This window comes from Prunus avium, chromosome 2 (assembly GCF_965620075.1).
Source record: "Prunus avium chromosome 2, drPruAviu1.hap1.1, whole genome shotgun sequence".
Classification (NCBI taxonomy): Eukaryota; Viridiplantae; Streptophyta; class Magnoliopsida; order Rosales; family Rosaceae; genus Prunus; species Prunus avium.
Genome location: NC_142285.1, coordinates 30,330,126 through 30,344,303, shown reverse-complemented (window position 1 = coordinate 30,344,303; position 14,178 = coordinate 30,330,126). Strand labels below are relative to the sequence as shown.

At 37.5% G+C, this 14,178-nt stretch overlaps 1 protein-coding gene across 2 annotated transcripts; it reads right to left on the bottom strand.

Moving 5' to 3' along the window:
* Positions 1–391: 391 nt before the first annotated feature.
* LOC148296828 (disease resistance protein RUN1-like) lies at positions 392–13,526 on the bottom strand. Of its 2 annotated transcripts, none has more exons than XM_088248249.1 (6): positions 13,015–13,526; positions 2,838–3,939; positions 2,455–2,754; positions 1,468–2,328; positions 795–1,305; positions 392–606 (listed from the first exon to the last, which is right to left on the bottom strand). In XM_088248249.1, the coding sequence occupies exons 1-6, from the start codon at positions 13,524–13,526 to the stop codon at positions 392–394; spliced, it is 3,501 nt and encodes a 1,166-aa protein (XP_088104375.1). The 2 variants fall into 2 exon arrangements, with proteins under 2 accessions (XP_088104375.1, XP_088104376.1); XM_088248250.1 differs by having other exon boundaries at positions 392–573.
* Between the last annotated feature and the right edge of the window lie 652 nt (positions 13,527–14,178).

The window sequence follows — 14,178 nt, the reverse complement described above, 5'->3', positions numbered from 1 at the left end:
TTCTGTCAATTTTGGACAATTAAACTGAAATTAATTAGGAGACTTCAAAGAAAGAATTAGCCAAATGAGAGAATTAACTTTGCAGAGAAAATAGATCTCAGAAACAAGAAGAAGAATTGTTTTTTTTGGTCATAGAAGAAGAATTGTTAGGTTGCTATTGAAAGATCCCGTGAAGAAAACATTTGTATAAAAAAAGAAGAAGAGAGAAATAGTTAGAAGATAAGGAAGATGAAGGAGAGGGCAAAATAAACAGCCTAAGAGGACAAAGTAACCAACGCTTACGGAATAAAACATATGTTAAAACTGAACAAATGATGCTACGAAATGCTACGAAATGACATTGGATGTATGCAGAAACGAAAGTCTGCTCTGCTGTTCAGGTACAAAATATTCATCCAGGGCTTGTGGACGGCCGCTTCTTTCTGCGTGAGAGAGAAGACCGAGTGATTAGAGTAAGGGTGAGAAAGAAGCAAGCTGCGGTGACGAGCACCTTCCAGCCACGGAGGCTGCCGGAGTTATTGCTGCCTGTGGTGGTTGCAACTGTGATATCACCCTGTCGCTCTTCTTCTTCGTCTGGTAAACATACAAAACGAGAGAAAAGCTCCTCTGGAAAACATATATACAAGACAAGTGAAAATCCCAACAAATTAGAGAGGAAACTTGTTTTTGAAATGAATAGGGACTGACTTGTGAATAGGGACTAACAAAATATAGATTCATTTATTATTTTGTTTTATTTTATATTTGGAAATAATTGGAGTAAAATTATGAAATGCGACAATAAAACATCACACCTCTCTTATCTTCTTCATCAGAGTCCCCAAGGCGCTTATTATACCATATTCGATCATCATAAGAAGAATCTGTGGAAATACTCATCATATTATGATTCTCTTGCACCTGCACAAGTCGGATGCCCAACTCCTTTACCAGAAGCCCAGATTTCATAATTACAGAAACAACCACTTCATCGCCACCTTGTAACTGATCATCCAAATTCCAGTGGCTTAACCATATCATGTCTTCTCCTTCACCTGGAATACCGTGGTGTGACGGGCAAAACCACCCCCTCAGACCGTTGCTCTGATTTTTTACTATTATATGTGACATATAAGTGTGGTGGACAATAGGAGAATCATAGCCAGCATTCACATAGACAACAAAGACAATCAAGCCTCGAGTTCTGTGATTATCAAGTAATGGCACAGTAAAAGATATTGAGGACCCTCTGCTTTTATGGCTGAATTGGCCTGGAACCTCATTCGCACCAAAAAATGTGCTGAATATACCATCTTCGTACAATCCCTATATATATATATATATATATATATATATATATATATATGCAATAGAACTGACAATATTAGTCAACTCTTTCCTGTGATCATATGTGAGAAAGAGAGAGAGAGAGAGAGAGAGAGAGAGAGAGAGAGAGAGAGAGAGAGAGAGAGAGAGAGAGGCGCACACCTGGACGGGAATTGGATCATCCTCTTGTAAATTTTCGTATAGTGTGTACATCCGAATGGGTGCCATTGATTCCAACAAGTTGCCCAATCCCAAGAGGTTGATCATTTCTACATCTACACTTCCAATGGGTTGTAACTTGTACCTGTACTCCCACTCAACTAGGTTGTAGTTGCAACCGAAACTGGTACCACTGCGTTCCCAGGAATAACGGGGGTATTGATACGTTATTTTCTCCAATGATATGCAATTGGTGATATCCAAGTCGTTTAGTTTTGGTAACCTGAGAAGCGATTTGAGACTCGTACACTCTGAAAAAGAGAGTTTATCGACCCTCACTAATCCTTTGATACAATTTGGTAGGCTACCAATTGGATTATTCCCTAGATTTAGTCTCTGCAATGAGGACAAATGACCAAAATCCATAGGAAAGGCATCATCCGAAAGATTGCACCCCCAAAGACTTAATTCTACTAAAGAGCATGGTAAAGAACCCAAGATACTCGAACTTCTTTCTAGCCATAATTCACTTATCGGAATTCCATCTGTCTCAAGCACTTTTAACGAGTCCATGTTCCTCAACATCTCAATTGATAACTCATTTAGATTTGAGCAACCAGATATAATAAATGTTTCTAGTGATTTTAGCATACAAATGTTCTTGGGAAGCATCCTAAGGTTTTTGCAATCTTTCATATTCAAGTAAATAAGTCTATCTAGGTTTCCAATGGATCCATGGACATAAATCAGGCTTGTACAGTCTACTAGAACCAATTTCTCTAGATTTGGGCAATATGAGAAGTCAATGGTTTCTGTAAGGGAATGAGAATGGCTGAGATCAAGCATCTTCAAGGACTGAAGACACTGTAGGGGAAAAATGTACGAAGGAAAAATCAATGTTGGCAATTAATTGTTATAGATATAGATATATAAAAAAAAAATACAAGCCTAATGAAATGAAAAGAAATTGAAAAGCATGTAGTAACATACTTTTGTTCCTTCATAGATATGTCTCAAGCCGCTATACTGCATTTCAAGAACAATCACACTGCCCACAGGAAAATCGGTGGGTATAGAATCCAAAGGAAATTCAAGCCAACACAACCATCTTAATCCGGTACAAAATTCAGCATAACATCCGTCGAGTTTTACATGACTGAGATGGAGTAGTTTTAATTCGTGCATCCCTGAAAATGCATTGGTTTCCAAGACTTTCTCATTTGAGTTTATGGGACTATTTGTAGCGCACATGTGCATGTCGAGGACAAGACCTTCAATTGTTTCCGTACCCTACAAAAGAAAAGGAAAAAACATTTGGAAAGTTTTTAGAAGAGGAAAAACAAAAATGTGTACAAATAACGCATGTTTCTTACATTCTTTTCCATCAAGATTTTGAAAGAGTCCTTATGATGCCATACTCTACTACGCTTCCAAGGCTCCTTTGATTCTAGGCGAACAATTTCTCTTCCCATTCCACGAACCAGGTCATGCATCTGCACCTTGTCCCATCCATCAATTATTGTCACCAAACATCTATCGACGAGATTTTGAATCCCAACAATTGTATAGAAATCACATCCATCTAGTATTTTAACAATGTAATCTTTGTCCATTCCGACAAAGAAACAAGCAATGTGGAGGAATAATTTTCGGTCATGGTCATCTTGCAAAGAGTCATAGCTTACTCTTAGTTTATTTATTATTTCACCATTTGGAATAGCTTCTAACTTCTCCAATGCACTTTTCCATAGACATATACTTTCCCCCAACAAAGAAGAACCTAAAACTTTGAGAGCTAATGGAAGTCCTCCGCAATGATCGACTAGCTTCTCTGAATATTCTATGTAATCTTCAACAGGATGGTCTTGGCCAAAAGCGTGCCAACTGAAGAGCTCCAATGATTCTTTTTGAGTCAAAGTTCCAACTGCATACACCTCAGTAACTTGATGAGCCTTTAACAATCTTGCACGCCTAGTTGTTATGATGATTTTACTTCCTGGATAAAATCGATCTTTCATTTGAAATACTGCATCTAATTGGTCCAAATGATCCACATCATCGAGAACAAGAAGAACCCTTTTAGAGCTTATTGCATCTTCAATCTTAATTAATCCCTCACTAACATTGCTTATTTTCATTTTTCTCCCATTCAAAATATCAGAAAGAAGTTGGATTTGTATTTGAACTAAGCCATTGGGTTGATCTGAAACTTCTTTGATATTTTCAAGGAAGCTGCTTCCTTCAAATATTCTAAAGTTTGAATTGTAAACAGTCTTTGCGATGGTTGTTTTCCCTATTCCGCTCATCCCATAGATTACAAGTACGCCAACATCAGGGGACCCATCTTGTAACCATAAATTAATTGTTTCAACTCGAGAATGCATTCCAATCAAGTTCGGAGCAACACTTAAGGGTGTGCGACTTAGTTTGTCTCCAATAACTTTAACTATTTTCTTGATAAACTTTGACTCGTACCTAAAAATGAAAGAGAATTACTTTAACTATTTTCTTGTATAACTTTAAAAATTAGATAGAAAAACAATATATGTTTACAGCCCAAACGTCTTATTTATCTTTATTATGAAACATGTTTAACGCACTGTTGCGTAGATACAGCTGCACCAAAATGGATTCAGTTGCATCCTCAACTTGTGATACTCGCAAGTGCACGAGCCGTTTGGTAGTATAGCATATGTAAGTGCGAGGTCGATCCCACGAGGATTGGTGATTGAATGATCCAATTCATTTTTCCTACACAAAACAGAAATGAAAAAGAAAGGAAATAAATAAAATAAGGAAGAAAGAAATAACTAACTCAAGCAGATAAGTTCCCAAGTTCAATTAGATTAATGGATTGATTCTAGCTAAAGTATGACTAAGCCATGGTGTGTGGTCATAACCTTGTGTTCCTAATTCCCTAATTTGATCATTTGTTGTCTAACCTAAAATTAAGCATTAGGAACCCATTAAGCATAGAAGAACATTTTAAACAACCAAGTATGTATCTAATCCCTGTTGTCGAATGTCCATACATACTCTTCCTATTCATAGTTCAATTCGAATTAAAGCATGGTGTCTACTCTTAATTCAAACCAAGATAGCTAACATGCAAGCCTAAATGGTGATCAATCATTCAAACTAGCATATTAACTTATAAGCATAATGAATAAGAACAAAAACCATAATTGAAACTTGGAAACTAATCAAACTTGAAACTAAAGAAAAGAATTTACATAATGAAAAGTAAAGTGGAACTAAGAAAAACTTAAGGAAAATTTCAACACAAAAGATTTCATTACAACAATTGAAAACTAGAAAGAGAAACTAAGAGAATTTGAGGGAGAGAAGGGAAGGGAGCTCTAGAGAAGTGTTTGAGAGCTCCCCCCCTTGGGGTGTGTTTACAAGCTTGGGAAACCTCACTATATATAGGCCTAAGGAAGCTGAAAATCTGAATTAAGTATGGCTAATGCATACAACACTTGTTTTATAAAATCTGAAATGGTTGATGCACTTCACTAATAAATCCCACCAGCAGCCCTAGCTCATCTTCATGTCACCATGACCAAGCTTCCAACCAGAAATGATAGCTCATACCTAGCTCACCATGACCAAGCATCCAACCAGCACATGCTGAGGTTAGCATGACCAGCAACTTCAAGGGCTTACAACTTGGGCTTCTCTTAATCAAATTAGGACTTTAAGCACTCGAAATTGAAGTTCAGAATGTCTTCTTTCCAGCCATATGTTATTTGGGCCAATCCAAGGTCGGAGGAAGAAGTTAAGGCCGAAACAAATTGCTAACTCATTTTCCGCGCTGATAAGATCCATCCTGAGCATGGTTCTGTGTTTGCTAGGTAACGGACTCCAGATTTATCCAATGGGGCTGAATTTCGGATATGTTATATTATACACCCATTGGAACAACTTTCATGAAGAATGTGGCCTCATCCGAGCTATGTAGGTTGCTGAAACAAAGCTTGCAATATGACCTACGAAACTGGGCTGGCAGGGGACTGTAGCCAAAATTGAGTTTGTCTTTAAGCTCTTCATCCATTCATCCAAATTAGGCCCTAACATGCATGGATTGCATCATTTACTATCCAAAGCCATCATTATTACCTAAAGCTCAATGAACTGAAAGATAAACACAAAAAGGATTAAAAGCACAAGTTTAACTCAAAAACATAACCAAATCATAAGCTAGAAGGGTACAAAATGATATACAATTATGAACCGATCAAATACCCCCAAACCTAGATTTTGCTAGTCCTCGAGCAAAACAACACAAAACAAAGTTAAAAACAAAACAAGAAGTTAACTAGACCACTTTCGTAGGTAACTCGATTGCATTTAGCATATGCAACAAGCCTTTAAACCTCTAGGCATCCCTAGTAGGAGGAGTTGTGTCTCCTGAGGGTTTAACAGTTACGATACCCACAAACGTTTTACTGACTCTGTAAAACAAAGTAATTAGAAAACTTATTAGATTTGTTAGTTCTTAAGCAAAACCAAAACCAAAAACAAACATAAAAAAAAAAACAAAACACAAAACACAAAAAACAAAAAAAACAAAATCAAAATAAAAACTCAAAACAATCTTTCCGAACATTTTGTGAAGAGAAATGACTCATGCACATGACTTAAACATTTTGACAATAAAAGCTCAATTTTAGACATTATTCACAAAGCGGCAAAGTTCAAAACATAATATGCTCAAAGTGTAGTAGTGTGATAGCCAAATGCAACAAATTCCCCAATCTTAGTTTCCACACAATTTCAAAAATCATACCAAGCACAAATGCAACTTCAAATCTCACCAAAGTTGTCCTCTCACAAATGAATCACTCAGAAGAGGGCTACAATGCACACTCAGTTATAAACATGAGAATAGAGTTAAACCATAAGGGACTTAACTCGCAATAGAAATATGAAGAACTTGCATTAATATGATCTCAAGAAGGAGGCCAAACACTTAAAAGTAGAAAAATGAATGCAATTCAACCACATGACATTTAAGATCAATTTAGGTCTTTAACATGGGTTGTAATGGGGCCAAGGGTGTAAGGTGAGTAAGAAATGAAGGATATGGATAATACAAAGTCCAAGGAACTCGCAATGCAAGAGCATAAAATAATTGTTTACAAGACTTCGAATCATCACGATTATATTTTTTTTTTTCTTTTACATGATCAAAACTCCTTATACCTTCATTTACATTGATTCACTCCTTTCCTGAACAACCACCAATTTATTTTGAAGGCCCAAAAATGAAATTTCATTCAACCACCACTTAATCACAAGTTTTCTCTTTTCTTTCACCAATTGTGTGATTTTTTTTTTTCTTCGAAATTCCCAAACTTAGTATGAAAAACACATCCCAATTAAAGCTCATGAGTTCTTTAGAAAGGTAAATATTTGTTTTTCAGGCTAAGGCGAGGAAATATAATTGGTTAAATGAAAGAAAAGGTTTACATATAGGCTCAAAATGGTAAACAATGGAAAATCATGCTTAAGCATGCATAAGGTTAGCTTGAAAGGCACAAACGATCCAAAGAGGGCCTTAATATCACTTCTTAAATGTCGTGAAGTCAAATTGCATAAGAATGAATGACTTTTAAGTGTTCAACCAAATCAATAAATAATGAGATCAAACAACAACTTTGATGACAAGAAAATAAGAGTATGTATATAACACTCATGAATTGAAGTACAAGGCTCAAAAGCTCACTTTATATGGTTATATAAGTCTAATTTATGCTTGATACAATTATTTGGGTCATGCAAATCCTTTAATTGGAAAATTATGAAACAAATGGCAAGTGTAAAGAAGGTTTCAAACATATCATGCTAGAACAATGCCAAATTTTTTTATATTTTTTAATAAAGAAAAAAAAACACTAAAATAAAATGAAATCCAATTTTTATTTAAGTCATGCAAACATTTATCACTATCTCATCATAAGTGTTCGGAAAGTGACTCAAAACAAAAACAAAACAAAACAATACTTAAAATAAAAACAAGCAAAAAAAAAAATAATTTTTTTTTTTTCAATTATTATTTTTTTTAATTTTAAGAAAAACCAAATTTACTTGCTAAACTCCAATACCCCCAAACCTAGAAATGAACATTGTCCTCAATGTTTAAAAATTAGCCACAACCAATGTCATAACAACAAATGAAGGGTATTAAAGCAAATAAAAATCACAAAACATACAAAAATAAAATAAAACAATTACAAAGTAAAAATTACAAAACAAACAATCAAATAAAATAAAATAAAATAAATAAATAAAAAAACACGAAACAGTAAAACACTCAAAACAGTAAGCCCTAACAGATAGTCTTACACAAACTGAAACCCAAACAATTGAAAGCCCAACCCAAAATGAAATTAACCCAACAACGGTAAAACCCGACCCAACATGAAATCTGAAGCCCACACGTTTAAATTTAATTTTTTTCTTAAAAAGATAAAACGTGAATTATGAGCGCAAAGCGGGATTTCTGAAAAGAAAGCACGTGGTCCCTAATGTCGTCTCATGGATAGTCACGGGCAGAAAGCAGGAGCCACGTGTCGACGCATAGAGGCGCCGCAGACTCCACAAGCAGAAATTACGGGGCCATACAAAGTCGTGATGACTTTACTGAACGCGTCCGTTCAGAAAGGTCACGTCGAGATAAATGTGTTGGGTACGGTTGGAAAGCGAGAAGGTTGTGGGACTCGATGAATGCTGGAGATTCAGAAATGCTTAGACGCTGCAATGGCTAGGGTTTGTCAAAGACTATATCTATAAGAAGGAAAAAGAAGGGGATAAAAACAAAACCACAAACTCAGAAACACAAAAGAGAAAAGAAGAAAAATAGTGAGAAATCAAATGGCCTCTTCCTACCCATTTTCGTTGGATCTCAACCTAGCTCCACCGACTCAAACACGGGGCCAAGCAGCAGCACCAGTATGGATGCCCTACTTTGCCTCCGCACGGGGGCCTGTGACTGTCAATGACTCAATACTCCTGGACAACGATGTTGCCATTGGAGTTTGCAGAAATTTAGTGACTCCCAAAGATATACGTGTGTTCGGGACAAGGGATGACAACCGGGTCACGAGTGATGCCCTGGCACTGAGCGTGCAGAGTACAGCATGTGTCGCAAGTTTGGGTCATCGCCTACTTGCGAAGTCCCATGAGGTAGAGGTGCTTAAAGCTCAGTTGGCGGCGGAGCGAAGTTTGGTTGAAGACTGTCAGAGTGCTATAAAAAGCTTAAAAAGGGAGAGGTCAAGGATTGTGGAGGTGAATCGACACCAGCTAGAAGTATTGCGAGACGAGAATAAAAATCTATCAAAGATGGTAGAGTTGTACTCTCGCGACATGAGAAAGCAACTGGAGGACCTAGACCGACCGGGTAAACGCAAGCAAGCGGATCGCGAGAGTAGTTACGCTCAAGCTAAGATTGCGATCTTTGGGAGCTCAAGTGATGAGCCCCAAGAGGCTGTGCGTGAAGCCCCGGAAGAGGACAGCCAGAGGGCCAAACTCAAAGCTCCTATGGTCGAGACACCGAGCGCTGTGAAGAAATGACTTCTACTGCATTATTGATGTTTTTATTTTAATTTAATTTATTTTTTTTGGTTGTTTTTGTCTTTATTTTGTTTTGGAAATAAAAGAGTAAATTTGCAGAAGGAAAAAGAAAACGGAAAAGAAAGCACACTTTCCAAACTTAAATCAAACGAAGACGACAAACGGAAATGGAAGCACAGTTCCCTAACTAAAATAAAATAAAGATGATAGCCGAAAGGGAAAGGCAAAAACACAAAGCTCTAGAAAATGAAAGTAACGGGCAAAACAATAAAACACCAGAAAACACGGAAAAAAGAAAAGTAAAGTGAAAGTAAAGGTGCTCCCCCTTGAAGCGATTAGGTCGAGCATGCCCGGGAAATCCGAAATGGTGTTGGCACCTTCATCAGCATATGTCTATTTAAAGCACGCCTCTACAAACGGATGATACCCAGCATTTCTTCCTGCAAACTCAAGGAAAAACATCAAAAAAATCCAGAAACAAAAAAATGGCATCCTCATGCACTCACCTTGATGATCTCGACCTTGAGCTGTCCCTTGCCACTCCGAATGCCCAGATAAGGGCTCCTCCAAACCGTGTCTTCCCAAACTCCACATATCATCACGGTACGGCCTCAAACTTTGCTGAGGCAATACCGAACTTTTCTGAGGCACTGCCGAACAGAGCAGTGCTGCTAGGAGGCATGATTAGCAGCAAGCTCACACCGACAGATCATCTGCATGTGGCACAGAGGTCTGACAAGGCAGCGGTGGAGGAGTCCCACAATTTAACTGTGCTCCACGCGGTCTCCGCTACCAATTTGGGTATGCGATTACTGGCGAGAACACGGGAGTGTGCCGCGATGAGCGAGGAAATAGTTTCCTTGAAGGCTATGGTGGCGGACTTGCAGAAGCGGCTCTACTGTGCCAATCAGCACGTGGAAGCACTGCAAAGAAAAAATGAGGACCATGTGGAGCTGCTGCAGATTCTGCAAGTAAGAGATAATAGAGGCATGCCATGAAGATGAAGATGAAGACGAAGAAGAAGAAGAAGAAGTTGTTTTTATTTTTAATTTATTTGAATGTTCTTTTTTTTTGTTTTTGTTTTTTGTTTTTGTTTTGTTTTTTAATTTTTTACTTTTTTTTTCTTTGTTTGTAATGCAGTGTTTGAGTGAAATAAAAATAATATGTTTTTAACACTCAGAAATAAACTAACTAACCACACCACGTAAATAAATACATAAACTAACTTAACAAAATTAAAAAAAAGAAACAAAGAAGTTCCAAATTGATTTTTTTTTTAAATTTATTATTATTTACAACTAACTGACCACACAACGAAAAATAAATAAATAAATAAAAAGAAGTTCCAAATTGCAATTTACAAGGATAAAAAAAATAAAAACTCAAATTTCAATTTTTTTTAATTTTTTTTTTGTTTTGTTTTGTTTTTTTATAAAACACACAAATATACAAGCAACTCATGGATGACCAGTTAAGGGCCTCAGAAAACACAGCCAGGGGATCCGGGAAGGTTGGAGGGGTCACAAAGGTCCCACTTAAAACCCAAACTTCTTAGACACCGAAGGTGTCGCCTAAAGAACTCCTTGACACTGTATTGACGGAGACGCTTACTGGAGTTACCACGAGTCAGCTAATATAAAAAATCTTTTTAATTTTTTTTTAATAAAAGAAATAGAAAATTAAAATTACTAAAATAATAACAAAACAACTAAATAGAAAAGATTGGAATACTCCCCCTTGAAGCGATTAGGTCGAGCATGGATGCATTTGGAGGTCGCGACTTCTCCCACTGCTCCACACTCCCCATTCTTATGATTGAGGTTGCCATCTTTCTCCATTTTTATTAAGCTATCATAAATTGCTAAAACGAACACAAAAAACTTGAAACAGAATTAAAGGATTACGAAATATAAAAAAAAAACTAAAAATGAAAAGGAAAAATCAACACATGTCCAATTCCATGCTTCAAAGCAACAAGCACCAATGGGTTGTGTAAGCTGGGACTTAAACCCAGTTCTCTTGCTTGTTGGGCAATTGTCCTTTTCTGTTGGACTACAAACACAACTTGTCCATTAATGTCATTAACTTTAAAACTTGAAATTGTCCAGTTAAGAAAAAAAAAATAAAGTAGGAAAGCCAAATAGAATCAAACAATGTTACCGATCCCCGGCAACGGCGCCAAAAACTTGTTGCGTAGATACAGCTGCACCAAAATGGATTCAGTTGCATCCTCAACTTGTGATACTCGCAAGTGCACGAGCCGTTTGGTAGTATAGCATATGTAAGTGCGAGGTCGATCCCACGAGGATTGGTGATTGAATGATCCAATTCATTTTTCCTACACAAAACAGAAATGAAAAAGAAAGGAAATAAATAAAATAAGGAAGAAAGAAATAACTAACTCAAGCAGATAAGTTCCCAAGTTCAATTAGATTAATGGATTGATTCTAGCTAAAGTATGACTAAGCCATGGTGTGTGGTCATAACCTTGTGTTCCTAATTCCCTAATTTGATCATTTGTTGTCTAACCTAAAATTAAGCATTAGGAACCCATTAAGCATAGAAGAACATTTTAAACAACCAAGTATGTATCTAATCTCTGTTGTCGAATGTCCATACATACTCTTCCTATTCATAGTTCAATTCGAATTAAAGCATGGTGTCTACTCTTAATTCAAACCAAGATAGCTAACATGCAAGCCTAAATGGTGATCAATCATTCAAACTAGCATATTAACTTATAAGCATAATGAATAAGAACAAAAACCATAATTGAAACTTGGAAACTAATCAAACTTGAAACTAAAGAAAAGAATTTACATAATGAAAAGTAAAGTGGAACTAAGAAAAACTTAAGGAAAATTTCAACACAAAAGATTTCATTACAACAATTGAAAACTAGAAAGAGAAACTAAGAGAATTTGAGGGAGAGAAGGGAAGGGAGCTCTAGAGAAGTGTTTGAGAGCTCCCCCCCTTGGGGTGTGTTTACAAGCTTGGGAAACCTCACTATATATAGGCCTAAGGAAGCTGAAAATCTGAATTAAGTATGGCTAATGCATACAACACTTGTTTTATAAAATCTGAAATGGTTGATGCACTTCACTAATAAATCCCACCAGCAGCCCTAGCTCATCTTCATGTCACCATGACCAAGCTTCCAACCAGAAATGATAGCTCATACCTAGCTCACCATGACCAAGCATCCAACCAGCACATGCTGAGGTTAGCATGACCAGCAACTTCAAGGGCTTACAACTTGGGCTTCTCTTAATCAAATTAGGACTTTAAGCACTCGAAATTGAAGTTCAGAATGTCTTCTTTCCAGCCATATGTTATTTGGGCCAATCCAAGGTCGGAGGAAGAAGTTAAGGCCGAAACAAATTGCTAACTCATTTTCCGCGCTGATAAGATCCATCCTGAGCATGGTTCTGTGTTTGCTAGGTAACGGACTCCAGATTTATCCAATGGGGCTGAATTTCGGATATGTTATATTATACACCCATTGGAACAACTTTCATGAAGAATGTGGCCTCATCCGAGCTATGTAGGTTGCTGAAACAAAGCTTGCAATATGACCTACGAAACTGGGCTGGCAGGGGACTGTAGCCAAAATTGAGTTTGTCTTTAAGCTCTTCATCCATTCATCCAAATTAGGCCCTAACATGCATGGATTGCATCATTTACTATCCAAAGCCATCATTATTACCTAAAGCTCAATGAACTGAAAGATAAACACAAAAAGGATTAAAAGCACAAGTTTAACTCAAAAACATAACCAAATCATAAGCTAGAAGGGTACAAAATGATATACAATTATGAACCGATCACGCACCCTAAAAAAGAACTCATAAGAGTTATCAAAGAAAAAAACTAATAAGAAATTTCAGAAAAGTTCATAAATAAACGCACCCTAAAAAAAACATAACAAATGAAAACTCCTAATAGAAGTTGTACTAGCAGTAGGAAAGAAATTACCCATCAGCTTGATTCTGCAACACCATCCCTGCCAGATCTGCAACCTCCGCAAGTGCCTCCTTCCATGCCTTCACTTTCTTTAGTGGTTGAGTTTTTTGGTGTCTTGCAAATGCCTTTGCAATATTCCCTGTCTGCTTCCTCACATGGGATGGATCCACATCGTAGAAGACAGGCAAAACGACATGGTCATCTGAGGTCCTCTTGCGTTCAAGGATCATGACGAGCTCGTCAAGGCACCATGTGGACGACGCATAGTCTTTCGAAAATACAATAACAGTAGTTCGTGAGTGTTTGATTGCTTTCTGCAGTTCGGGCTTGATACCTTCTCCTCTCTCCACTTCATCGTCGTCTCGGAAAGTCCGAAATCCAGCGTTGACAAGGGCCGTGTAGAGGTGGTCAGTGAAAGTCTTGCGAGTGTCTTGGCCTCTGAAACTCAGGAACACGTGATAACGACAATATCGAGAAGCATTAGAAGAGGAGGTCTGTGGATCTGCTGCTTTCACAAGAGCCATGGATGTCGACGACTTGTCTGTGATGAGCTGTGGGAAATTAATTAAAAACTTCAACCGAAAGCCAAGCATGTTATGATGAATTGCAGAATTCAATGAAAGAAAAAGACAGCCTACCCATAACTCCATTGACTTGACTTGAAAAGCGATTAGGCTGACGTAGCACACAGAAACAGAGTGTCCCTTAATCTTCAATGTCCTCCTTTCACTCTGTTACTCTGTCTGGGGCTTCGGTACCAGTGCCTATGGCCCTTCCTACTCAATAATTTGTTTGGGTTGAAGAACCGAACGAGCTTCTGTATCTTGTCCTGCTATTTTTGCAAGGCGAAGTTTTGCGCTGAGTTCTGATCGAGTTCGAGTCAGCCCTATAGCTGGTGGGTTTGTTACATTTGTCAAAAGCATAAGATAGGCATAGAAACCAAATCAGATTGGCCAATGTTTTGAGTGATTGTAGAAGATCCATGGGTGTGCTGAGCATTTCTGTTAATGCAACAAGAATGGGTGCGTAAAGGAGATTTGTGAGAAACATGGGTGTGCTGAGCATTTCTGTTAGTGCAACAAGAATGGGTGTGTAAAGAGATTTGTGAGGAACTTAGTCGATCCTCAACTCTATTATTCAAGTTGCTATAACTTTCAAAATGGAACGCTCTGGCAT